The sequence below is a fragment of the Macrobrachium nipponense genome, chromosome 24 (genome assembly GCF_015104395.2).
Source record: "Macrobrachium nipponense isolate FS-2020 chromosome 24, ASM1510439v2, whole genome shotgun sequence".
NCBI lineage: Eukaryota > Metazoa > Arthropoda > Malacostraca > Decapoda > Palaemonidae > Macrobrachium > Macrobrachium nipponense.
This window is the reverse complement of record NC_061091.1, coordinates 69,044,876-69,072,440: the sequence shown is the minus strand read 5'-3', so window position 1 is coordinate 69,072,440 and position 27,565 is coordinate 69,044,876. Positions and strand designations below refer to the sequence as shown.

General features: G+C 36.4%; 3 protein-coding genes across 4 annotated transcripts in view; 1 reads left to right on the top strand and 2 right to left on the bottom strand.

Annotated features, from left to right (window-relative positions):
* Nucleotides 1–22,294, bottom strand: part of LOC135205764 (replication factor C subunit 5-like) — a 31,125-nt gene extending 8,831 nt beyond the window's left edge. The window contains exons 1-2 of one of the 2 annotated variants that reach the window (XM_064236904.1): nucleotides 22,153–22,294; nucleotides 15,273–15,337 (exon numbers count right to left, since the gene is read on the bottom strand). In XM_064236904.1, coding sequence (XP_064092974.1) covers nucleotides 15,273–15,337; nucleotides 22,153–22,193 — 106 coding nt within the window. In that variant the 5' untranslated portion in view covers nucleotides 22,194–22,294. Of the gene's footprint in view, nucleotides 1–15,272; nucleotides 15,338–22,100; nucleotides 22,133–22,152 lie in introns of those variants that run through there. The other variant, XM_064236906.1, reaches the window with a different exon arrangement.
* Nucleotides 2,976–27,565, top strand: part of LOC135205767 (galactoside alpha-(1,2)-fucosyltransferase 2-like) — a 48,003-nt gene continuing 23,413 nt past the window's right edge. The window contains exon 1 of the mRNA XM_064236908.1: nucleotides 2,976–3,107. The gene's annotated coding sequence lies outside the window, so the exon portion shown is untranslated. The remainder of the gene's footprint in view (nucleotides 3,108–27,565) is intronic.
* Nucleotides 24,817–25,554, bottom strand: LOC135203362 (uncharacterized). Its single transcript, XM_064233099.1, has one exon. The coding sequence runs from the start codon at nucleotides 25,552–25,554 to the stop codon at nucleotides 24,817–24,819; it is 738 nt and encodes a 245-aa protein (XP_064089169.1).

Genomic DNA, 27,565 nt, shown 5'->3' with positions numbered 1-27,565 from the left:
TTCATACCAGGGCTGTGCGTGTGTGTGTAAGAACTGCTGACAAACCATTAATTATAATTTCAATAAAACAGGTGTTTTACTTCAAGTAAACAATTACATTATACGTATTATAAAAAAAAAAATGAGTGATCATGCGCCATTGGTAATGTTCACATCACCACTTCAAAAGCGACAGCTGTTACATGAAACATAATTCGGAAATTTATTTCTTGAAAATTATCAAACCTGGGTTACGTATTACATATAACCTTTTATTCTACAAACTTATCTAGTTTTCGATCATGGTGTGATTTCATCCGTTCCGAACGTTGCCTTCGCCTGTTCCAAATTTTTAGTTGCAGCTTAAACTTAAGTGCTATAATATCTCAAGACACCTCCGTCTTCATTACGTGAAGGATAAAATGAATATAACTTTATTTCTACTTACTGAGAATTTGCCAGCTTTTAATGAGCCCAATACCTGTAACGCATTAGGGCAGTCTCAAGAGCAGCACATAAATCTATACTGTTTTATTCCATCTCTCCATCTGCCTGTGGTTTTTTTGTATGGTAACACTGCGTCCCAGGCTTTAAATAGTTACGCTGTGTAAGTTTTAGGTAATTAAAAGGATATCTGGGTGTACATTTGCAACTGAAAAGTGTTTTAATATTTACTGTAGGCGAATTACACCGGTAATATTCGAAATAGGATATTGTTATTATTGTTGAATGTAAGCTGAATGTAACTATCTAAAGCCCGGGACGCAGTGTTACCATACGCAAACACCCCAGGCGGATGGACAGATGGAAAAAACTGTATTATGAGAGCTACGATTACTGACTTCGGCAGACTGGGGTTTCTCGATTCGGATGTTCAATGCTCATGTCGGTGCTCGACACATTAGGTGGTTTTTAATTATTCATAAGCAATAGTAATTTATTATCAGATAATGTATGTCTGGTATGACGAGTCTACAGAACATTTGCTTTTAAGTTAGTAGTCTGTTGAAAGAGAGAGGAGAGAGAGGAGAGAGAGGACGAGAGGAGACGAGAAGGATCGAGAGAGAGAGAGAGAGAGAGAGAGAGAGAGAGACTATTGTGCCAGATTACTGTTAATATTGTTGAGGGACATAAAAAGGCCCCACTGTTCGCTTATCAGCACTCCGCTGAGAACGGAACACCCCCCCCCCCCCATAACCGGGGACTGCCTCTGTGTGTGTGTGTGTGTGTGTGTGTGTGTTATATATATATATATATATATATATATATATATATCTATATATATATATATATATTATATATATATATATATATATCGTATTATAGAATTTTTGGGGGGAAATAAATTGTGATCGTGTATTTATGGAGCTAGCTTCAGTTCAAGAACAGGAAAAAAAATCTAAACACATCTGGCTAAGGGATTGTGAACCTGTATTGAATAACAATACCTTATTTAGGTCTACTTCACCGAAAATATTCTTAGCAACTTTTAACAGCTACAATTCTTATCCCAACATGATGCCAGTCAATAAACGTCTCATCAAAATGTATGATGGTACCTGATTGCCATCACGCTCTCAACTCGCATCGAGAGAGAGAGAGAGAGAGAGAGAGAGATTACTGCTTAGTCGGTAGTCGGTACTACCGAGCACACTGTAGGCAATACTCAAGATTTTCCACAATGTCTAATCAAATAATAAAAATAATATTAATAATAATTTCTGTTATTTCTCCTGATACAAATGACCTTGATGGCAACTATCTTTAGCATAAAGGTCATTATCATGAACATAAAATCACTCACCTAGATATTGTCCATTTCACTGGGATATACGCAAGAAAAATCGTCCTAAGTCTCCATCTCTTCAAAGTTTTCAAAAACATTCAAGTTGAGTACAGTACCTACCTATGGAAACTTGAACCCATAACTTCATGCGTGTACAAAGTCTTTGCATAAGAAGGCAATAATAACAAGACATTGAGCAAATATAGACATACTGTACTCCAATCACCCCTGAAGGAATTACAAAGACAAAGTGTAACAGTTAGAATGGGCAAACACAGTGCAACAATTTATCTTCTACAAACTTTGAAAGCTTATCAACGTTATAGAAGTTGCGATGACAAGGTACCTACTGTGATCATCTATTAACGTACGAACATTTATACATGAAGGACTACCATTGGGTAACAAGTTTAACATAAATCCTAGAAGAGTTCAAAGGATTTACTATGACGAGGTAGAAGAAACAGACTCACCGGAAATGATGGTCAAACCTTGTATCAAGTTCAATAAAAATTCCTCCAATCAAATGTGAAGAATTGCAATAACAACACATGTTGGACATAAACACATCAATGATTTTCAGTCATGTATATCTACCCTTATACGAAGTTTAACTGAAATCCCTGCCACCATATACAATAGTTTGCAATAGCAAGGCACAAGTGACTAACGCACTGAAAGACCTATGACTTCCCTTCATGGTTATCTATGCATATAATGGTCCACCTTTGTACTGAGTTTAACTCAAACCCCTCAACCATAAAAGAGGTTGTACAAGGAACAAGTAGGTATGTGTGACTGACAAACAGAAAAACAGACATAGTATATCCTCCATGTGCACCTATACATAAAAAAAAAAACTCCACCTGCAAAAAACACCTGACACAGTTGTCATAACAAGTGTACTGCAGGTTTCCCTATTTTTTATATATATCAAGCTGTCTAACACAACTGGCAACAAGTTCCAACAACATAATAGCATTCAGTCAAAGGAAAAACCAATAGCTAAATAGCGTAACGCCCCCTCCCCCCAAAAAAGCATTGTTTTCTTTTGATGAACATTTTCAAATTTTCAGTTTGAATAACAGTATTTCACAACTGCATTATTCGACTCACTTTTTACTACTGGAAACTGTTCCCTTGTTACCATTCACACACACACACAGATGTTAACACACCTGACTGCAATGTGGCTCCCAGCGAGTTTTTGAAAAGAGGTAAGCTTCCTTTGCAGTGGTCTGGAATAGCGTGTCTCAGAAAGCTCTGTCTTTAGCTCTCGTTACAGGTTCGCGCGCGGTTCAAGGCCCTTGGCTCAAGACACCGACACCAGAAAACTTTTTAGGTAAATATCATACAGAACTTGATTTTCAATATGTAAAAGTGCAAGAACTGGTCATACAGAACTTGATTTTCAATATGTAACGGTGCAAACACTGGTGCTACACAGTATAGTAATTCACAAAACACCTAGCGATGAGCACAATTCTGCAATCACGGTACAAGCAGTTTGCTTGTAAATATCAGTTAAAAGTTTACTGATATCTTCCTCTTACGTGTTATATCTGTTGGCGAACAAGCATTTCTCTAACTATTTACAAAAGGTCTCTAGTAGAATTTTTCTTAATTATGACCGACAAAGAAAGATTAGAACGTCACGCAGAGAATAAGTTTCAAATCCTGTTTAGGTTTACCAGCGCATTACAATGCGGGGAACTGTTCCACAATAAAGATATCTTGAAGACCAGTAAAATCAGTATAATGACAGTGCATTCAGAAAGGAGAATGATTATTGGAATGACATCTTATTACATTTTGTTATTCCACGAATTTTACCCTTTAGAAAGATAAAAATCAAAAGCCAAATGAAAAATTAATAAAATGTGTACAAAGCAAAATCAGTAATGTGCCATCATCACCCAATTCGCTAGATATTATAACCAAGCCTATACACAAAAGCCACTTACAATTCGTGCAGTTTATCAGAATTAGTACATATCTATCTAATTGTAGAACCTACAATTAATTGTCGTTTCATTTCCCGCTAGTCTGGTGATGAATGAATTCACATTAATAAGAGTCAAAATAGCTAAGACGCAGCAATCAAGTGTAATACAACAAACTCGTTTTGGCACAAAAGCTTTCGAACACATATACAATGAAACGACAATAATGTGAATGGAGATATGTCTATACGCTATTTTATATTGCTGCAGAACATTATCTCTGTATGTAAAAAGAAGAAAAATATTTCCTTACGTGGAGAGAGAGAGAGAGAGAGAGAGAGAGAGAGAGAGAGAGAGAGAGAGAGAGTTTTACGTTGACGACCAGCGAGACTATCGTTTTGCCACCGTGACAAGACCTCTCGGGCGTGGTTTAAAAATCTGCTGTGTTCCCAATTTTACAAAAAAAAAAAAAAAAAAAAAAAAAAACACGTGTGTGACAGACCTTTGAATGTCTTTCAGACAAACCCTGAGGCTATAATTATAAGATTATTGGGGCTTTTCATTCCTGCTCTCTCTCTCTCTCTCTCTCTCTCCTAAATCTTTTAACCCATTAATTTTGTATACGATTACCTTCTCTCGGCTGTGAAGTTGATGTCTATCCCAAGGTCCTTTAAATATACTCCGAGTATATTTAAAGGACCTTGGACTATCCATGGCTGTGAGACAGCCAGGAATGACTTGTAGGTCGGTGTCAAAGTCACTCAGGCCAAAACTTGTTGCCATATCGTATTCAAGCAATATTCAGTCATGGTTTCCTATCGATTATCTTGTCAGAGAGAGAGAGAGAGAGAGAGAGAGAGAGAGAGAGAGAGAGAGAGAGAGAGAGAGAGAGATCTGTTTGTCTACGATTTTTTCATTTTCTCACTCGTCAAACTTACTCAGTTTTGCTTTCCTTCATATTTCCTTGCTCGCCAATTTACTCTATAGCTACAATATTAAGAAATCAAGATCTTTGTAGAAAGGAGAACTGCCGTGACCACCGAAAGTGGCCCCTAGAGACAGTTTTAAGTTTATCCACGTTTAAACGCACGTGGAGCTGTTTGAAATACAGGGAACAAGCGCCTCCGTGGCGTGGTCGGTATGGTCTTGACCTACCACCTCGGTAGCCGCGAGTTCGATTCTCGGGTATTCCATTGAGGAGTGAGAGATGTGTATTTCTGGTGATAGAAGTTCACTCTCGACGTGGTTCGTAAGTCACGTAAAGCCGTTGGTCCCGTTGCTGAATAACCACTGGCTCCATGCAACGTAAAAACATCATACAATCAAAAAATAGTGGCAACAGCACCAAAATGACATGCCATGTTAACAGAAAATCTGACCCCGTTTCTTGTTAATGCATTAAAAAAAATTTATCAATCGTGAACCTATGTAATTGATTAAGAATTCTGCGTAACGGAAAAGATGATATTTGATATCTGTAATGGGAGAAATGGTTTTCATACCTCTTTCGTAATAAATTTGGCAGATATGCGAAGATTAAACACACGTGGGAGGACCCAAACAGCCCCGCCAGAGAATTTACTGCGCAGCTGAATTCGACCGATGACATCTCGAGTAACTCAAGTCACCTGGATCAGGGCAATGGCCAAATCTTATTAAGCCACTTCCGCTCGAGGGGCAAATGCACGAAGGGCACTCTGATTTGCCCGCCATTCTCTCGCTTTTCAACAGTGTTCCCAGATCAAACAGTCCAAGGTAGGCAGTAGTCACAGCCAGGCGAACCAATGACTTGGACCACACTCGTGATCGCCATCCACTCATAAAATTGGTAACAGTGTCTGGCCCATGATGGAATAAGATAAGGTGAGTTACCGCGCATGGTGCCGGAACGGGAGCTCAGCTGTGCTGTGACGTCACCTGGAGACTCCTCCTGGGTGTATATGTGACGCTGTCCTGTAGCTATGATCTGGACCATCAGCCTTATTGTTCATGCCTTGTTTTTGGATTCCTAACATTGCATTTATGAAAGTAGGCTAATATTTATGTCTTTATGGCTATATTTCCAAAGTACAAAAACATATGATAGGGAATATAATAGCAATGGAAATAAAAATTTACACATGACATAAGCTTTATTCTTAACACTTAATTAGAAATTTTATTGCAATTAACTCTCTCTCTCTCTCTCTCTCTCTCTCTCTCTCTCTCTCTCTCTCTCTCTCTCACGCACACACACACACACACACTCGTTTCAATCAAGCGATTTTTCAAGACTACTGAACAATTTGTTTTCATCATACATTTTCTATGGGATTTCTGCATTCTGTCTCTTATTTTAATCAAATAAATTTTCAATATTACTGAACAATATTTATCTTTTTCACAGCTTTACTACGAAATTTTTCCTTCTTAGAGTTTAATATTTTTATTCTAAAATGAAGCCTACATCTAATAAATAGAAAAAGCTCATGACCTCCTCCGGAACATCAATATTGGTGGCCTTGAATATGTCAGTAAGAGATAAAACTGCTCCGACTCCTGGTTTTAGTGTCACTATGGAAAATTTTGAATAAATCTTCCATTTCTTATAAATTTTCTCTAAAATGATTAGGCGGCCTATATAATACCTTTCTCTTTATATATGATATCCAGTCCACGCCTGTTTCATCTACATCTGCTGAGCTTAATGATGTATACTTATTTCTAAATTTCAAAGCTACGAACCCTCTTAAATAACTTAATGACTCATTTCCTATCAGGGCTTCAGGTTCTATCTCTAATAAATTTTCTACTTGATCTTCCTGAGTCTGAGTCTCATTGTTAACAGGCAGAAGATGCTTCATGAGACACGCAGAGATACATAACTCGGAATCTAGATCATTGGGAGCAACATTTGAGCTTTGAGATGGACCACTTACATTTAAGACCCTGACTGGTTAAACTATTGTCTCTACCTACTATGCATAACCGTATTCTAAATCTAAATTCCAAAGGTGACGGATGATCATGACAATGACCAATTTGTCGTATGTAAGAAAAGAGATGTTCGACTGTCTTGACATAGCCGAATTGTCAACAAGCACTCTAATCCATACAGTTCGTGCAACATGTTATACAATCCTTTTTCTGATTTAGATGAAATAATAACGCCGTTCTGGAACGGAGACATTTTGTCTTTCACTTTAGCATTACTAGCAAAATCAATCATTTGATCAAGTATTTCGACTTATGTGGACTATTCGAGAAAGCATCTCTACCTTTCTTTTCAAATCCCTTTTCATCGCTCTGGCATTTCGATTTGGTGAAAATATAAACGCATATGCTTCAGTAACTTGTGTGTATGTATATATATATATATATTATATATATATATATATATATACATACACACAAGTTACTGAAGCATATGCGTTTATATTTTCACCAAATCGAAATGCCAGAGCGATGAAAAGTGTAAATATATATATATAGTAAATATATATATATATAATATATATATATATATATATATATATATAATGTGTGTGTGTGTGTGTGTGTGTGTGTGTGTGTGTGTGTGTGTGTGTGTGTGTGTGTGTGTGTGTGTGTGTGTGTGTGTGTGTAAACTTATGAACATTCATACATTTTTCGTAGTTTATCCATATGAAATCAGGACTATTTCGAAGCAACCAAACCTTTTTAATATAATTTAAAGCTCAAGAAATAGTATTTAAGCTCACGAAAATATTTTTGCAAAATTCTCCCTCTCTCTCTCTCCATCCGATCTTTCGAGAGATTCTTCCGATCGTGGCTAAAGATTTACTTGCATGAGAAATATAATTGATATATTCATATAATCTCTTAATTTTCTAAGTGAGCTCATACACAGTCGCTTAGTTGACCAAAATGCTACATGAAATATACATATGCCTAGTAAACCAAACTAAGGTGACGATATATTAGTGATAGGCTTACCTGAAGCAACAGTAACATTATTATAAAGATTGTGTGTCGATATGGCATCTTCTTTTAGATTTCGGGCAGTTTTGGGACAGTAATTGAGCAATTCGTGCCTAAGGTTTCTGGCAAAATCATTGGGTTGGAAATGTGACGAACAAATTCGTGCACTTTTGGCATTGATACCATCACTTCTTTTGCATATATTCACCCACTTCTCACATAGTTCTGCATCTTTTGGGGAACTGTAAAATCTCATTTTTTCACTTCCATCAGTTATATTGGTCTTATAGGAAATGGAGTACCCATAATAATATGGCACATAGTATTACCATGATGAATGTGTCCTCGCAAATGAAAACATAAACATCTGTGAAAAAACGCGGGATATTTCCCGCCTATGCGTCGCCTGGCTGAACTCTCCAAGTCTCTAGGTGACGTCATGCGGCGCATGAGCGTTGAAAACGGGACCTCTAGGTAAGTCACCGCATCTTATTCCATCTTGGTGTGCCCGGCGTGCATTTGTCCCTTGTGTGGAAGGGGCTTAGCGTCCAATAAGATGACTGCCTCAATGCATTCAATCTCTCAATGGACTAAATTTCCGAGAATGATAAATACTCACGGTCGTCATCATACCGAGGCCTCAAGATGGCGATGCTTGTACTCTAGACCTATCTTGTACTAAGCTTTCCGTTTCGCAGACTGGACCACACTGAGCCCTCATTCTTAAATGCTCTTTCACTGACGTCCTTCTACGGGCTGCTCTATGAGCAAGAGGCCGTGCTGGCATAAGGCCAGCATTAACCTCAAACAACACTGACGTGACGAGTGTGTGGTACGGAATGCAAATCATATATATATATATATATATATATATATATCTATATATATCTATATATATATAAATATATATGGTGACCTCAGGGGTTATCGGCGGTCGTTATCTACGACTAATATTCCTTGAGGGTCATTACCTTATTGATATCTGGCCATTTGTTTATGGAATGGAATGGAATGGAATATGCGATTTAGACATAAATCCAGGCACTGGGACCCACAGAGTCATTCAGCGTTAGTCTTTTATCAATGTTTTTTTTACGGTCATCCCAACTGACGGCCTTGTACTAAACTCGACGCAAAGGTGGGATATATTATACCGGGTTAAAACTCGCTGGAGCTCTAGGAGCAAGAACCCGTGCTGGGACAAAGCCAGCTAAATCATAACCAACAATCCAACCATCGCTGGAGTCATTATCTACCAAAGATTCAAATTGTGTCATACTTCACTTTATTCATTGCACTGAAATATTTCAACTTGTACAAAAAAATCTGATTTGTTCTTTTTAGTTTTTTAGCCCTTTATATCTATGTAAAAAAATAACTTTTAGGAATCGAAGAGTACTTCAACCAAATCACAGTTATTCCACAAACATCAAAATTATGATAACTAATTTTTGTCCATTAGTATGGTAATTATATTTTACATAGATATAGTATTTTAACGAAGTTTTGTCAAGTGTCTTTTATAATTTTTTAGAATACTTTTAAATCAGAGTGACTATTTTATATAAGGCCACAACGATATATATATATATATATATATATATATATATATATTTATATATATATAATGAGAGAGAGAGAGAGAGAGAGAGAGAGAGAGAGAGAGAGAGAGAGAGAGAGAGAGAGAGAGAGAGAGAGAGAGAGAGAGAATATTCTGGGTCTCCAAAGTACGTAGTATTATAAGTCATATGCGTTGGAAGACGTCTGGAAATTAGGAACTGAGTGCAGAACAGAATCCTTGGAACACGAAGCCATTATATGAAGAAACGTCTGCAGCGGCAGTTTCCGTTAGACGTTTGCATGAGCAAGCGGTCGAGAAACAGGTCCCGAGTTCCATTTAATCATTCAAACAACCCAGGATTAATAAGAGTACAAAAACGACACTGCAGACGAAACCACAAGTAAATTCAATACAGACCCAGGCAGCAGCTAAGTCCCCCAGGAAACCCAGTGCGAGCTACCAAGTTGGTAAATTTACTTTAGTTTACCATTGACGTGGTAGTGAAATAGGGTTGGAATAATGGGTGTCTCCGATCTTTTAAAGCATTCGAAAAAGTTATGGCGAGAAGCCTAAACTCACTCTCTCTCTGTGATGCCACTCTTCTCCGTCAGTCAGTAGACACAAACGTTAACAATCTCCGAGATTACGCTTTGACCAACATCATTGCCCCTGCTTGCTGCGTAAAATTTAGACTATGTAACATCTGCCCAAGGTGTTATAAAAGTGAAATTTATAGTATGCTACAAACAAGTGTATGTGCAAGATTAAGAATTCACGGGCAACGTTCATGTAGACTGATTCGATGTATACTGATCATAACCTTTTTCCTGCATATGTGGTTGCCAGCCACATATTCCACACTTTGCATGTTCCAGGGGCTTAAGTGCTGGGCCTTTTTTGTAGGCGCCCACCTCAGTAACAACCATATCCAATGTTGTTATTACCACGGAACATCAGAATGATATAAGCCCATGGGCCCTTACAGAAAAAGAAGTTCGGAAACGGAGATTATGAAGTGATGAATACATTCTGAAATTTAATAACGAAGTAAAAGACACAAAAATAAATAAATGATAAAGCAATGAACTGAGACGCATAGCAACCTCCTTGGCAACACGATTGCAAAGATGATTCTAGAAGAGAGATAAAACTTTTGCTAAGTTAACTACGCAAATACCCAGAAAATATAGCAAATGTGTCACTGTAGTCATCAGTATTCAGTATACATATTTAGTTTTTTTTTTTTCTGCCATGCACAGAGAGTACAGGGCTTGACTGGGGAAAAGCAATAAGGCATATACAAGAGGGTGTGCAGATTTGTGTTAGAAGTTTTATTATGAAAGGATAAAGTGTGGCATACAATCACTACAGAAACCTTATGATACAATATAGGACGTCGAGGATGTACATTGGAGAGAATACTTTGCAGCAAGGGTGTGTGTTTTTTTTTTTTTTTTTTTTTTTTTTTTTTTTTTTTTTTGTATAAGCTATAATGTTGAAAGCAAAGGCTATGTCAGATACAGTACACATATAATGAGTGACAAGTTTGTAAATGATGTCGGGGACGTGCCATGAAACAAGTGTAGCGCGGCAAAAGTTGTGCGTATAAAAAATAATGGTTGGAAATAGAAAAGTATACGCGCCGAGACTAGTATGATTGAAAGTTCATTTTAAGAAATGTTTTAGAAGTGACGTTGAAGGGAAGGAATGTGTTATGCTTCAAATATAGTAATTCGGAGAGAAAGAGGAGAACGGCACTCATTATATTTCTTTAATCTGTCAAAAATGCAAATGAAAGTGGGCGGGAAATTTACGACAATGGGTTGTAAGTAACATTTCCGAATGACATCTTCGTACTTCCCGTAAATACTTCATTATCCGGATGAAGGCTCAACTAAGAATCTACTTAAAAGTTGTGTTGTTTCACCAACAAAACTGAAAATAAATGAGCCATATTTTCGTAGGAATATTTTTTCTGCACTACTTAACATCCACATTACTTATGTCTTACATTTTCATTCATCATAAATATCCTATCATAAAATTCCTGTACCTTTACTCAACGCGAAACACCTTTCTCAGACCTTTTTTAGGCTTTTCCCACCCACCCCCCAACAGGAACAACAGTAGCAGCGACAACAACAACAGTAGTTTGCAGGCTTACTCCCTGAGTAAGCTTAACTTTGTTCATAAATCCAAAATTAAATACTACCACGGTTGACGAAGTCGATGTCTTGAAATATGTTGCAGATAGTTGTTCTCAAGCGGAACTTTTGGTTTCATACCTTTTAACGCAGATTCGAAATCACTCCGAATATCAGATGGAATATGTAACTATTTTCTAAAGATTAGTTTTTACCCAGAAAGTCAAATTTACGCAAATTCAATTTGAACTTTTGTTAAATAGAATTATACTAATAAGAAATAAAATCTAAAATATGTCATCTGTACAATTCACAATGTTAATGTAATGTAAAATCATTATTGTAATATGTTAATATCAAGGACATAGCCAGAAAAAGTGTACCCTTACCCAAATAAAACTGGATAAATTACTCTTTACGTTACTCTTCCTAATACTTAATTTTCTAAACTATTCCCTACCATGGTTAGCTACTGGCTGCCCTCACTCTTCTTTCACCCATCTTACCTATCAGCAAAAAAAAAAAAAAAAAAAAAAAAAAAAAAAAAAAAAAAAAAAAAAAACCTACTACTACTACTACTACTACCTACCGGGTAGGCAAATTAACGGAACAGCTATCCTTTCCAGCTAATTATATTCTGCTTTTTCTGGCCACTACGATATTGCGCACTTAAATCTATTCGACAACTAACATTTATCTTCTTTTACCATTATTCCCCGTCTTCATTTTCTGAGATACAAGTGTCTCTCGGTGCTGTTACGCCGGTAGAACTGTTTCTGTTATCGACAGGCAACCAGTCTTCATGAACTGCTGAACTTGTGTGCATTTTGCCAAGTAATACTAATCTTCAATACACACACACACACACACACACACACACACACACACACACACACACACACACATATATATATATATATATATATATATATATATATATATATATATATATAGTATATATATATATACACACATACACACATATATATAATGGATAGTATAATATCTATATATATGTATTATATATATATATATATATATATATATCATAATTAATTATATATATTGTATATATTATTTAACGTATATATCAAAGTTAGAAGAGGCAAAACAGCTCAATACATCGGTTGCTTTATTGTTGCCAACGTTTCAAGACTATGGTCTTATTTTCAAGGCTACAAAAGGAGGAAAAGAAAATATATATAAATTACAAACTTGTCCAGCAAGATTAACATCAATTGTCACATACAAATAAGCACGAAAAAAAATAACTAAAAACACAATGTATTAAAGACTAAGTGAAAATTTTTAAAAATATAAAACAAGCCTTACAACCCGAGGTTTGGTTGTTGAAAGGCTTGACAGAGCGAGGAGTTGAGATAATACATTGTGTTTTTATTTTTATTTTATTATTTTTTTCGTGCTTGCTTGTATGCGACAATTTATGTTAGTCGGCACGGGGCAACCCATTGAGCTACACCTTTGCAGACATTTTTATGTTCAAGTTTGAACAGCAACTACTGAACAATTTTTCTGCCTCCTTTAAGCCGCTATTTTACTGTAGATGTGTGGACGACACATCCCTACTGTTTAGGGACCATCATCACTACGACCTTTTCTTGGAATATGCAAAAGCATCACTAATATAAAATTTACATTTGAGAAAGGGAATAATATAGATTCCATTTTTTTTAGCTACCATGGTCATACGAGAGAATGATGGTTTCAGAAATGGAATTTTTCATAGGGCCGCATTTACAAGTTTGGGGCAAACTTTTATAGTTCCTGTTCGCTTAATTTTAAGCTTAATTCTTTATCAATACTAATTCACAGAGCTATGGCTTTGACTTCAAACTGGAGCTTGTATCATAAAGAAATTAATTTCTTGCAGGAATTCTTTATGACCAATTGTTACCCAACTGCCCCGTTCTCTAGTTATGTCAGAAAACTGGAATATTATATTAGCTTTCCATACACTTATGATAACTCATTTATACCACAATTAAGGAAGATCATGAGCAAACATTTACCAGCAGTTTATGTCAAATTGATCTTAAGGAATCCAAAAACCATGGGTGAATTCATTCGACACAAAGAAAAACTGCCAACTTTAACGCCGTCTGACCCAAGGTATATCCCTTATTCTATATACCTTGGTCTGACCTACTGTGCATTTCAGGGCCGTGTCTAATTGGTTTTCGTCAATAAAATATTACCAAAGCATCGGATATGGATCGTATTTTGGAAATAACTATTTGAAGCCACGGCCTAATTGGCAAAAATATGCACTGATGTCTAAAGTTGATAATTAAGGCACTTATCGAAGTAATTAACAGAAATTTCAAGGGAAACTTAGCTAAATTTAGTAAGCACCCAGAGGGAGGCTACTTGTGACGTAAAGTATGACATCAGGCTTAATAGCAGTGTTCCCAGTAGTGTGATAATGATCGTGGAAACAAATATTTGACCCTCTTGTTGAGAATTTAGATAATATTACGGTTTCTATTGGTGATGCCAAGGGTAATGAATAAGAATTTGGTATACTGTATAAATATGACATTATAGCAAAGGAATTTGGTAAATATACATATTGCAATATTACTATTTTCATTGTACAATTCTAACCCAATTTCTAATTACATTTTCTTGATCAGTTATGCAAAACTTTTGGAACTAGTGATACAAAAGCATATTGAAATGAAAATACGATAGTTCAGAGGTGTTTGGTAAGATATTTTGGCCCGATATACCTGGTAACCTTGCACAATAGTAAACATCACCGAGTCGCCAACGACAGGGCAAAGCCAGGTTATGCGTGACTGCTGTTTCACCTATGGCAAGCTTAGCAAATTATCCTCATGGCGGCTAGAGTGCTTTCGTTTTGCGTGTTTTTGCAGTAACTTCAAATTCATAAAAAAATAAACATAAATAAAACCTGAAATACATAGGCTCATGATAACCACCAAACAACCCTACAACAACATTAGTGTCAGTTTCAAGCACCAGTCACGGGCAAACCACGGTCCAGATAGACCGTGGGGCAAACTATCAGTTCTGAACGACTGTCGTGTCGGATCGTGAATTGCTCATTCAAACCTCAACTGTCAGGTTTGTCGATCGCGCTTGACTACCGGGCTTGATCAGATCTGACTTGACTAAAAAAACGCCCCGCTCACATTCAAACTTGCTTAAACCCCGCCCACTTCGATCGGGCATTACAAATCCCATCTGATGTGAGTGGCCTTATGAAACGGGTTGGAATTCCTCTCTCTCAAAGAAGGAAAAACGTTAAACTGTGCAACTGTTCACGTAATTCCTTTTCCTGCCCCCAGAATAAAGACCCAAGTCTTAATAATAAAAAAAAAAAAATACCATCACTACAGAATTGAGGATACCAACACTAAAAAACGACAAAACTGGGTCAAGGAATCGTAAGGAACTGGAAGTACGTACTCCAACCAAACAGAACAGAGAGAAACTATTATAATACTATGCACGCAAAACGCTCAGAGACGGATGTTAAGAGCTGCGAACGATAGTGCGGCTGTAATCACAACGAGGAAAGATGGTAGTTGAGCTCAGGAATGACGGTAGTTAAGCTTAGGAATGAATACACAGTCCACAGTGCAAGAAATCGTAGGGTCGTATCCGTGACGGATCAAAAATAGAAACAAGCATCAAAGACTAAAACAACTTACCGTATGTGAGGATCACTATGGTTTTATCAAAGGTGGGTGGCGAGTATGAAGCAGCGAAAAAGGGACGAAAAACAAAGAATAAAATAATTCAGGAGTAACTGAACAGAAGTAAGAAAGAGAATGGAGATAATAAAACAAGTTACAATACATTACAAAGCAACTTAAACTACCAGTGCACTTTTTTATACAAAATTACTGCTTGTACAAAATAACTGCACTTACTAGTAGCTATGATGTCTTCATGTGAAACAAGCTCCTGTAGTGTACTTGGCCTGTATTTTTCCACCCTGTAAAAGACAACAATACAACACTTGAGCCACTATGGCATAAATTTGAAACAATGGGACTACAAAAATTACATAATATGAGCCACAATGACAGAATTTTGAGACAATGTGCTATAAAAATTACAAAATATGATGAATATGAAATGAAATATTGATTAGCTGAAGGGCCAAATCTGAATCGTCAAAAACAAACCAATATCTGCGATGTCAATGTCTAAAAGTTTCAGTGATGTATTACAGTAGGTCCTTTCTCATAATTAATGCAGGATATATTCATTCTATTAACTGGACATTCATTTGGTCAGAATTTCCACACAAAAAATTATGGTGAATGAACAAGAACTTAATAAATCAGCAAGACACATGATCAGCATTGAATCATTATTAGAGTTTTATGATTAGTGTAAAAGGACTACAAAGCAATCTTTTTTTATGAAGTAAACTGCTTACCATACTCTGATAATTGCAATTAGGATCAAACTGACCAAGCATGACACTAGTGGCCCACTGACATCAGCTATGACGTACTATAACCCACAGATCACAAGAAGTTCTACATGACATGATGTAAGCAAGAGCTACCAACACAAGTGGTAGCTCTATAATACATAAATATATTTTGTATTTATAATGGGTAAGAAAATCATCATTCTTTGTTCAGTCAACCGAAATTCACTTCTGTCATGCATGCTTGAAAAAAAGGTAAAAGTCATCCCTCCTAATTATCTAACATACGTTGAAAGGCAGAATGAGACCTGAAACATGGTTGAGATAACACAAACTGAACTGGGTGGCTCAACTTTAAATTTAGGTTATCTTTACTACAAGAAAAGAAGTCAGATAAGGATCCACAAGCTTAGCATACTCTATAACATTTTCAAGTTTCCTTTCTGAATCTCAAAAAATTAATTATTTTTTAGTAGAGTAAAACTTGGATGGTTTTTCCTCAATAGGCCTGACATGAACTTATCCCTAACTGAGCCTACCGGTGAAAAAACTGTTAAACATTTAGCAAGAATCTAAAATAAGCTACCCTATATGTTGACCTTGTGTCGTCAACATAATGAGATATATGAAAGCCCCATACACACTAAAATATGCATGTGAGCTCTTCGTAAAATATGTTTTCAAGGCAGTTTTGAAATCCACTATGGCGGCAATCATGTGGCTGACCGTTCTAACCACAGACAACCCACCATCTTTCCCAGCCTTCCCAGCACTCATTTGAACAATGTTAGCGTATATATGTAACGTTTATTGATCTTACTCAAGATTGCAGTTGTAACCAGCACACTAAAACATTTTGTTGCCTCCTATATTAGTGAAAGTATGAAACTTTTTATTCCCGGGGTCAAGGTTAGAACTGAATTCATTTTTACCTTGTAATCGGTGGTTTTATCCTTACTGCCATCACAATTGAAACTCCACAGTGCTTATTTGATTGTAATTATACACATATTGGTCTTAATTCACTCCACATTGCACTTGAACCATGTTGCAGGTCCTGATTCCTAAGTACTCATTCTGCACAGTTACGAGCAGCAGACGACAACACTGATTATGAGGTGCAAAGCTTTATTCCCTTAATTGTTTACTTTACTCATTATTTAGTTTAGCTTTACTTCAAAATGTTTATTTAATTAATGTCTATTATCCCTTTTTTGCAACCAAATTAACCCCGAAAAATTACATATATTTCGGATGTATAATTACAAGCAGACGACACAAGAAAAAATGACTCATCGTTGCCAATCTAGTGGAGCTTCACACATACGCCGATGCATTTACAAACTGTTTCCATGAATTCTAGTTGTCATAGTAATGCAGTAATGATAAAATGGCTGTAATATGTATATATACTAAAAATAGATACGATAATTTCACTTATTTCCGCGGTTTTGTGTAAGTCTCATACACAGTTTGGAGGGTAAACACATACCAATTGACAACACTGATAACAACTGAAGAGCACAAAGAGCCGCAAAGAATGCCGTAGTCTCCTTTGATAAGTAAGTAGGGTAAAAAACAGCAGGGTACAGAGTGGACCATGTACGATCAGCGTGGACAATCCCAAAAAAAGTACATTATAACGCGTCCTGACATCGGAGATGGGCATCAGTCGCGACTTCTTGTTGGTGTGAAATGGAGCTAAAGACCTCTACTCTCCTTTCGAAGTAAGTATTTTCTCCAAAGTTAGAAATTAAGGCCAAATTTCAAGATTTAAACAGAGGGTAGTGAAAACGGTGTCAAACGTAGTGCAAATCTCACCAAAACGCGTTCAACATTTTTACTTACAACTCGAAACATTTAGAAGATTGACGCCACCTTGATGTTTACAGAGTCGCTTGTGTCAATAAACTAACCATTTCCTGTGATAAATCCGCACACCACTTGTACCCACAGATGCTGGGGCACTTTCATCACAACAATCGGAAAACTTTCCCTCACCAAGTAAACAACTGTTTTGTAAAAGACGATGACGAAGAGTGCACTTCGATAATTTTTTAAATAAATAGTAAAACATCAATATTTTACATATTTATGATGATTAATTTGAAAATATTCGTTATTAAAAAAGTAACTCGATTCTGACTCAAATTTAAGTAATTATTTTTTGGAATTAGAACGTTCTTTTAAGTCCTGTATTATGACGTCACAACATCTTGACTTTCATACCTATTGTAAATAATTGCTTTACTCAACTTTCTTGCAGAACAGTTTACCAGTTATTCATGCAGATTATCAGATATTCATGTAATTGTTATAATCATAATGCGCACATATATCTTTATTATGTATTTACTTTTTGGATATATGAAGATGTTTTACTGCCGGATTATCGCCGTAGTGTGACGCAATCGTTTTCGGTCCCTGGGCCTCTGTTTTCGCACATTAAGAAATTATGGGGCCGAATTTACAATGACCAGAAAGTCATTAAAAGAGGAAAGTTAGCATTGAGGGGCATATGTTGTGATTGAGAAAAATACAAATTTATTCAATAGCTAGCTTGTAAAAAATACTTTATTACAAAAAACTTGATTGACAATTAAGCAGCATACCTACTATGGGTTTCAGCGACAGTGCAAGCATGTTTTTGGGCAATACCTATTTCTGTAACGAACACTCGTAACAGAACGAGATTTTGCTATAGTGCATTACACCCAGTGCCGTAATTTATAAGGGTATCGTGAATCACTAATCGTAAAGAATAACGACACTTGCCCTTGTACCAAGAGACAAAAACTCCATTATGCAGAAATGGATACGAACACGCGTAAAAAGCTCCACCTACCCTCTCCCCCCTACCCCCCACCGCCACCCCTCTCCTTCGTTCCTTCGCTTTCCTTTCTCTCTCTCTCTCTCTCTCTGTTGCCATTCGGTATGTTGACCCTCCAAACTGGGTATAAGACTACACACAAAACGTTGAAATTGGTGAAATTAGGCTATGTATTGGAAGTATATATACATAAATATTAAAGCAATTTTATCATTATTGCATTACTATGACAACTAGAATTCATGGAAACAGTTTATAATAATGAAACGGCGTATGTGTGAAGCCTCCACTAATGTGGCAAAGATGATTTTGCCATTCTTAGCATGCAAACATTAAAGGTTACATTTATTTCTGGCATAAGGTTATTAAAGAAATTAAAAATACTAATATAGACTGAAATCAATGAAAAGTGCTAGCAAAAAAAAAAAAAAATATGTATATAATTCTCTTATACGTAGTCGTTCCTCTATGGTTTTCGGCAGCCAGATGTACGAAAACGTTAGAAACATTTGATAGTATCTACTTTAGAAATATATGTAATTTTTTGGGGTAATTTGGTTGCAAAAAAGGGATAATATACATGAATTAAATTATCATTTTTAAATAACAAAGTAAATTTGAACAAAAGTGTAATGTGGAGTGAACTGAGACCAAAATGTGTATAATAACAATCAAATAAGCACTGTGGAGTTTCAGTTGTGATGGCAGTAAGGATAAAAACCACCGATTACAAGGTAAGAATGAATTCAGTTCAAACCATGACCCCTGGAATAAAAAGTTTCATACTTTCAGTAATATAGGTAACAAAATGTTGTTTTATTGTGCTGATTACAACTGCAATCTTGAGTAAGATCAATAAACGTTACATATATACGCTAACATTGTTCAAATGATTGCTGGGAAGGCTGGGAAAGATGATTTTCGTCACTGATCAGAACCTGTACATCCATACGGTAGCCACCATATTGGATTTCAAAATTGCCTTGAAAACATATTTTACGAAGAGCATCACATGCTTATTTTACTTCGTATGGGGCTTTCATATATCACATTATTGTTGATGAAACTTCAATCTTTTGAATGGTATGCTTGGATTTGTAATTGTATTCTTGTTTCACCATTTAAATATCGAGTGAATAAGACCTGTCCACCGTGATAAGGGTTGGTAGTCGCTGGTTTTTCCCCCTAGTCCCCTTCCATAAATGCTGGTTAGATTGTTGTGATGAAAGTGCCCCAGCGTCTATGGGTACAAGTGGTGTGCGGATTTAGCACAGGAAATGGGAAGTCTGTTGACAAAAGCGACTCCGCAAACATCGAGATGGCGTCAACCTTCTACAGTTACCATCCGAGTTACGACCTGCGCGAGTTACGTCCACCCGTACTTACGACAGTGTCCGACAGGGGTCTATTTTTTATATTTGGCGGCATTTACTGTTTGGCAGCGCGGTAGCGTAGTGCGTGCAGCGCGGTATGACAGTTACGACGGCGCCGGCAGCACAGCATCCCAGAAGAACTGTTAGCAATAGAAGAAGAAAGGAAAGATGAAGAAGAAGAGAGGAAGAAAAGGAAGTTGTAGAAGAGGAGGAGCACGAACGAAAGTTTACTGTAAAGGGATTATCGGAAGCCATACAAATGCTTAATACAATGCTGCATAAATTGGAAGGAATGGATCCGAATGTTGAACGGTTTGCCCGGATAGAGAGATCTATGCAAGAAGTAATGAGGCCATACAAAGAAATCTACGATGAAAAGAAAAAGCAGAAGATCCAAACGACACTTAGCATGTTTGTCAAACGAACACAAAAGCCCGCCTCATCCAGCATCGAAGCCACCCCCTCCCCTACATCAGCCAGCGCAGTAACCACCCCTTCCCCATCCCCTGCCTCGCCTGACTTAACAGCTGATCTTTCTTTCAACCGTGCGTATGAAGAAAGTGTTGATGACGTCGAACCAAGCACCAGTGAACATTAATTTTGAGTGTTGTTTTGCTTATTTTTTTTACATGCATATGTATTTTCTATTTTGTACTACAGCTGTATGTTCTATTTTTGAACTGTAACTTTTCTATTTTCGTATTTTGATCTTCATTTGTATTTTTGTATAATAAATTCAACTGCAGTAATAAATATTTTATTTCTAAAACCATATTATATTAAGATGTATGTACGTAGTATATCAACTAAGCAACTGAAAAAAAAAGCTAAATACATTCCACCTACAGTATAATATTAAAAATATCTCTATGATAAAATGATAAAAGTGAAACTAAAAGGCATAAAAATGATAAATACATAAACAGCTTGTACGTATAGTACAACAGTAATAGTTTATTCAAAAGAAAAAGCAGAAGATCCAAACGACACTTAGCATGTTTGTCAAACGAACACACAAAAGCCCGCCTCATCCAGCATCGAAGCCACCCCCTCCTCTACATGGGCCAGCGCAGTAACCACCCCTTCCCCATCCCCTGCCTCGCCTGACTTAACAGCTGATCTTTCTTTCGACCGTGCGTATGATAAAAGTGAAACTAAAAGGCATAAAAATGATAAATACATAAACAGCTTGTACGTATAGTACAACAGTAATATTATTCAACAGAAAAAGTATGATAAAAGTGAAACTAAAAGGCGCAAAAATTATAAATAAACAGTTGTATATACATATGTACAGTAATATTATCAACAGAAAAGCATGATAAAATTATAAAAGTGAAACTAAAAGGCATAAAAATGATAAATAAACAGCTTGTATATACACAATAATATTATTCAACAGAAAAAGTTACTTAAAAATGCAACACATTCATATCATATGTCCTCGAGTACAGTATAATCTTCCACTTTAACAGAGTACTTATAATCCACGTGTCGGCCATTTTGGCTGGTATTTTCGACTAACGACCATTCTGACATACGACCTGTTGGTCGGAACGGATCTAGGTCGTAACTCGGATGGTAACTGTAAAGTATTTTAATCATAGGCTAAGTAGAAATTTCGAAAGCGTTTTGGGGTTATGGGCACTGCGTTGGCCACCCTTTTCATTACCCTCTGTTTAAATCTTAAAATATGGCCTTAGCTAATTTCTAACTTTGGAGAAAATAATTCCTTCGACAGTTGAGTAGAGGTCTTGAGCTCCTGCCATCACCACCAACTACTCATGACTCATGACCATCTCCGGTGTCAGGACGTGTTAAAGTACTTTTTCGGAGGGTGGCCAAAACCGCGGTAGTCGGTGAGTTGGTCAGTCCACGCGGTGTTTTACCCTAATCCATCCAGCCTTGGCTGGGGATTCATGTCGTACCTACTACCTAGTAGGTTACCAAGCCATATCAAAGCTTTAAATTTGCATATTCTAACTGTAATTAAACCTAAGGCTACAGTACTGCCGGGTAGAACCTAGGGTTCTATCAGAACTAGCATAGCCTCGTAAAGAGACGACATCAAGGCCTCCTTCTAACTCAGGGGCCAGCCGAGGTTGTCAGTTACCTAATAGTCTGTGACATTCCTCTAAATAAAGACAATTCTATCTCTTAATTACCAAGGCAGGTTCTCCGATCGTTCCTTATCTTGAATTCCCATTTTATCTTCCCAGTCAAAGACACCAAACTAACAAAAAGTAACGTGCTGCTACCGCAGTTCAGCCAGACGTCTAATCAAAACAAACGAAATGGACTGTTTCTTGTGACATTTTGAAAGCGGGAATTTCTCTTTATAATTAGAGGGTCTTCACAGTGTGTTTAACTATTTTTGTACACATGTTTGATGTATTTTAGCATTTAATATTATTAATTTTATTATTTATAAATATTATTAGTAGAACAAGAACGATACACATTTCCTTTAAGTACTTATAACACGATACCTGCCACAGTCATCTGTAGTGAACGCATCTGTATGGATACTATTATCATCCACTAATATTCACTCTCAGTTTTCGCGGGAAACGGTATAGTTAAGTAAAATAAATAAATAAATAAGTAAATAAATCATAAAATGTCAAATATTTCTCAATACAATGACTAAAACATGTTTTATTTTGTCTATAATACAAAGAACGGAAAGCGAAACTGACTGTATACAATCCGTCAACTTTAAACAGAGCAACATACATTAAACTCAAGTTGCACTGCTAAACCCTGAATGTAGTTTGACGCCAGAAAACTCACAATCAGTCAATAAACCATGGATGAAACCAATTTTCAGTGACACTTCCTCACCCTTAGCCGCTTCATATACTCACACTGAAAGCTCATCAGCACCTTATCAAATTCGTCTAATCACTCTGTATAGTTTATGCATACCTGTTTCATAAATATCCTTCCCACTTGTTATTTCACCCGTTTTTATCTAGCCCGAAGTATTCATCTCTCCTTCTCCCCTAACACTCGAATTACCTATATACGCTTTTTATCAGCTTGTCATCATACATCCTTCTCACAAGACATACCAATATATATATCATATATATATATATATATATATATATATATATATATATCTATATATATAGATATAATTATTATATATATATATATAATACTTCATTTACTAGAATCTCTTGCAAAAATATAGATGAACAATTGGGAATTGTACAGCAACGTATGGAATTTAAGATCCTCTTCTGGTGCCTTTTCTTCATCACGAGAAAGTATCTGACTGCGCCCAAGGAACAATACTAGACTAGAGGGTCTTGCATCACTACGGCACTCCTAAGCAATATGAAAGATTAGTGATAGTTTACATGAACAAGACAGATGCCAAGGTAATAATGATGTTGCTCTGTTGACAGAATTTGTAGTAAATTGTAAGGTATTACAGTAGTATATTATGGCAACTTGGCTGTTAGCATTTCCCTTGGATTTTATAATGAAAGAAGTGGTTGGATATGAAAGCAGTGGCAATTTTACCCCTCAAAAAGTTGGGGGGGCGGGGGGCAACTCTGGGGCAAAGATAATTGTTGGGTGGACATCATGGAGGAATGAATTTGACTAAAGGTAAAGGTTCATATAGAATTTTGTTTGATTCCCAAGCAAAACAACTGTAAATCATCCATTTGATATTTTACCTGACTTGCATGATATGAAAATTTAACATTCAAAACTATGTACAGTTCCAAACAATACGTAAACATTAAAGAATGGATAGTATGTATAAATATAATACACATTTGAACCAAATAAAGAAAGGTAGTAACTATATAAATGAAATGACCAGATATATATGGGGCATGTCATGACAATTCTGAAAAGGTTCAGTTTGGAATTCAAAACTATATACGATCCCAACCAATATGCAAATTATTAAAGAATGTTAAGTTTGTATAATACAAATTTGCACAACTTACAGAAAGGTATTAACTAATGAAATGAACAGACATATATGGACCATGTCCTGACCATTCTGAAAATGCTTGTTTGATATTAAAAACTATATAGAATCCCAAACAATATGCAATTATTAAAGAATGACAAATTTGGATAATGCACATTTGAACAAAGTAAGGAAAGGTATTAATTAATGAAATGAACAGACAGAGATGAGGCTTCTTATGAAAAATTTCAAAATGTTGTTTCGACATTCAAAACTATATACAATTCATAACAATATGCAATTGTTAAAGAATGGTAAGTTTTTATAATACACATTTGAACACAAAACAGATATGGACCATGTCGGGACAATTCTCAAAATATTTAGTGCAGTTTGATTCTACGATTATCATGTCGGCTGTCAAATTCATCTACAAACTATCTAAGTCAATACTCTCAGCCCGTTTACTGTCAACTGATAATAATGCAGTGTTACTTAGTCTCTCACTAGTCATTAAATTTCTAAGAAATGTTTTTACGATTTTCATTTTGGTAAAACTTCTTTCACAAGAAGCATAGTAACAGGAAGTGTTACAGCTATCAATAGTAACCTGTATAAGCAATCAAAGGCAGATTTATATGGATGAATAAATGACGAAAACTCCACCAATGATGTAGCTGGCAGATGTTCTTTCTGGAGCAATTTCTTAACTAAAGATAGCTCGTGTTTTAAATCACTGTGATTAACTGAATATGATAAAGCAAATTACTTCAAGTCATCCTCATGTCAGAACGTCTGTCCTGCAGGACAGAGAGCTGAAATGCCACAGAAGATCACTCATGAATCTTTGGAAAAACGACGATCTAATTCACTATTTAAACAGTCTAGTATTTCATACAAGATTGTGACGTGTTGTGCATGACTTGGCTCCACAACTCTCGGCCAGTTGTTTCCAACATGATAAAATACGGAGCTGTCGAGGTTTTCTTGAACGTTTTCTTGTCACTGTTGGTGAAATGTCACATTTTTTACAGAGTTCGTCAACCCTATTAGAGTAATTCTCAATTAAGTTGGAGTTTCTTACATCAGCTAAATCTTCACGAAGACAAGAAATAAGTTTAGCTGCTGCTTTTCCAAGGTCTGCCTGTTTGTCCTGCAGCTGCTGAGATACTTTATTTATTTTTCCCAGAATTCCAGAGAAAAACTGCAATAAACAAACAAATTCTACATCCATCTGAGCAAGTAAATCTCTAGCAGATGCAGCTCGAGCTTCAGTATCATCTGCAAAAGTCTCCTTCAAAAGCCTTATAATACATTCCAGACGTAATAAAGCATTTTCACAGGAGGTAGCTCGACACCACCAGCGAGTATCACTGAGATGTTGAAGTTTTCGCATTTCTTCTTCAGGAAATATTTCACACTGTATAGAAAGGAACTTCTCATAAGCCACTGCATCACTAGCAAAGATATAGACTTCTTCAAGAAGACTGAAAAATTCAGATGCTTGTGGTAGATTCTTTGCAACACTTGTCAAAACCAAATTGAGCTTATGACCATAACAATGAACATAATAAGCAAAAAATGCTTTCTCTTTTGTACGTTTCTGAACGCCACTAATTCCTCCACTCATGACTGATGCTCCATCAAATCCCAAGCCAACAAGAGAAGATATATAATTGAAGCCTAATTTTTCTAGTTTTCAGTATTATGTCTGTGATATGTGCAGCATCCAATGAAGACATGGGAGTAAATGAAATAAAACATTCCTGAATACAGTGTGAGATTTCATCATAAAATCGTACTACTATTATAGTGCTAATTACGCAGTTTTGCTCACATCCTTGGCTTCATTGGCTTGAACAGAAAAGTAATGGCAGCATTTTATGTTTTCAGCTATTTCTTCCCTCACAATTGATGCAAATGTATCAATCATCTCATTTTGTATCGCAGAACTGGTGTACTTCTCATTTTTTTTACCACTTTTGACACGTTCAGCTATAACAGGATCATGTTTGGCAATAAATCTAAGTTTACGGATATTTCCTGGATTTTGTTCATCGTCACCTCTGTTGTGACCTCTTTGTGCTATATTTTGTGTTAGTGTCAGGAGTATAATCTCGCCAAGAGTTTTTATGTAATGACGATTTTCACGGACTTTCATCTGATAGCCCTCACTTACACTCTGTTTAATGGATGTTTTATCAGTTTTATTGTGTTGGTAGTCAATCCACGCAGTATAGGAGGATTTGTGGATATATGAGCCCAGGTGCTTTTGCAATCTCCCCATCTTTTCCTTGTGCCTTTTTCCATCGTCTAAAGCCACTCTTCACAAATGCATCGTCTGCATTGCCATAAGAAGGTGATGTAAAGTGCCTACAAGCAAACAGAACATTGCATCACGTTCTTGAGAGTACTCAGCCCCATCATCTTTATCAAACCAAGAACCAACAATTGACCGAGCAGTGGTATTTCCTTCACTATGCTTAGGATACTCCTTTAAACGTGGTTGAACAGGTTTAAAACTAGCAGAGATAGAGATACTATCAGCAGGTGCAATGTCTTCCTTCTTTTTCTGTATCTGAGATGGCAGTGTACTATGCACTGTGATCTATGCAGTAGTTTCAGCACCAGAATCCCATTTTGACTTTTTTGTCGAAGCCTCTTCAGATTCACTCTTCTCTGTTGCACTACGTTTCTGAATAGAAATGAACTTATCCATAATGCCTTGTACATATCAGTGGACATCTGTACCTTATAGTTCAACATGACTGAATATAAACTCAAATAGGTTTCATCGTGAAACTGATAAAAGCAAAAGAACAACTATAAGACAAAAGAAAAGATTGATTGATTGTTCCCCAAAATATATATAAGTAAATGTTGAGGATTTGCTATTCCATAAACGCCAATAATACATATTTATTAAGAAATGTCGTATTATTGGTTGTTTGTTTATATGCAATTTTTACATTGCTAGGAACCAACTGGAGATTCCCTCATATTTGGAAAAATCTGCCAGATTATGCAATCTGGACCTTGATCTTGATTAACCTATGATAGGCTAAAGTTAGCCTAGGCTAATTAGGAAGGCTAAGTTGTACAGTATTATGTATATAATGATAATTTATAAATAATAATATGCCTACCTATTCCCAAAATGTCTTCTGTAACAGTAACATATGCAACAGATATCTCTTACGCAGCCTAAATGAAATGTTTACTTCTTTGGCAAATGTTTACAAACAAGCAAGGAACTGAGAAAGGCTCCGAGACTTCCTTGTATTTGCTGATGCACTTTTCAGACTTGAACAAGCCACCTTACCTTACCTTACAGACCTTACAGTTCGTTCGGGTTGCCCCAGGTCCCTCAGTGTGAGGCGCCTCTAATGTCTACCAGAGAGTTGCTAGTACATCTTCCGGTATATTTTGCATCTTCCAATCTTGGATGGTCTGGGATGCAGTTTAGATATTTGTCGAGCTTATTCTTAAACACATCTACGCTCACTCCTGATATATTCCTCAGATGAGCTGGCAACGCATTGAATAGACGCTGCATTATCGATGCTGGTGCGTAGTGGATTAATGTTCTGTGTGCTTTCCTTATTTTTCCTGGTATAGTTTTGGGCACTATTAATCTACCT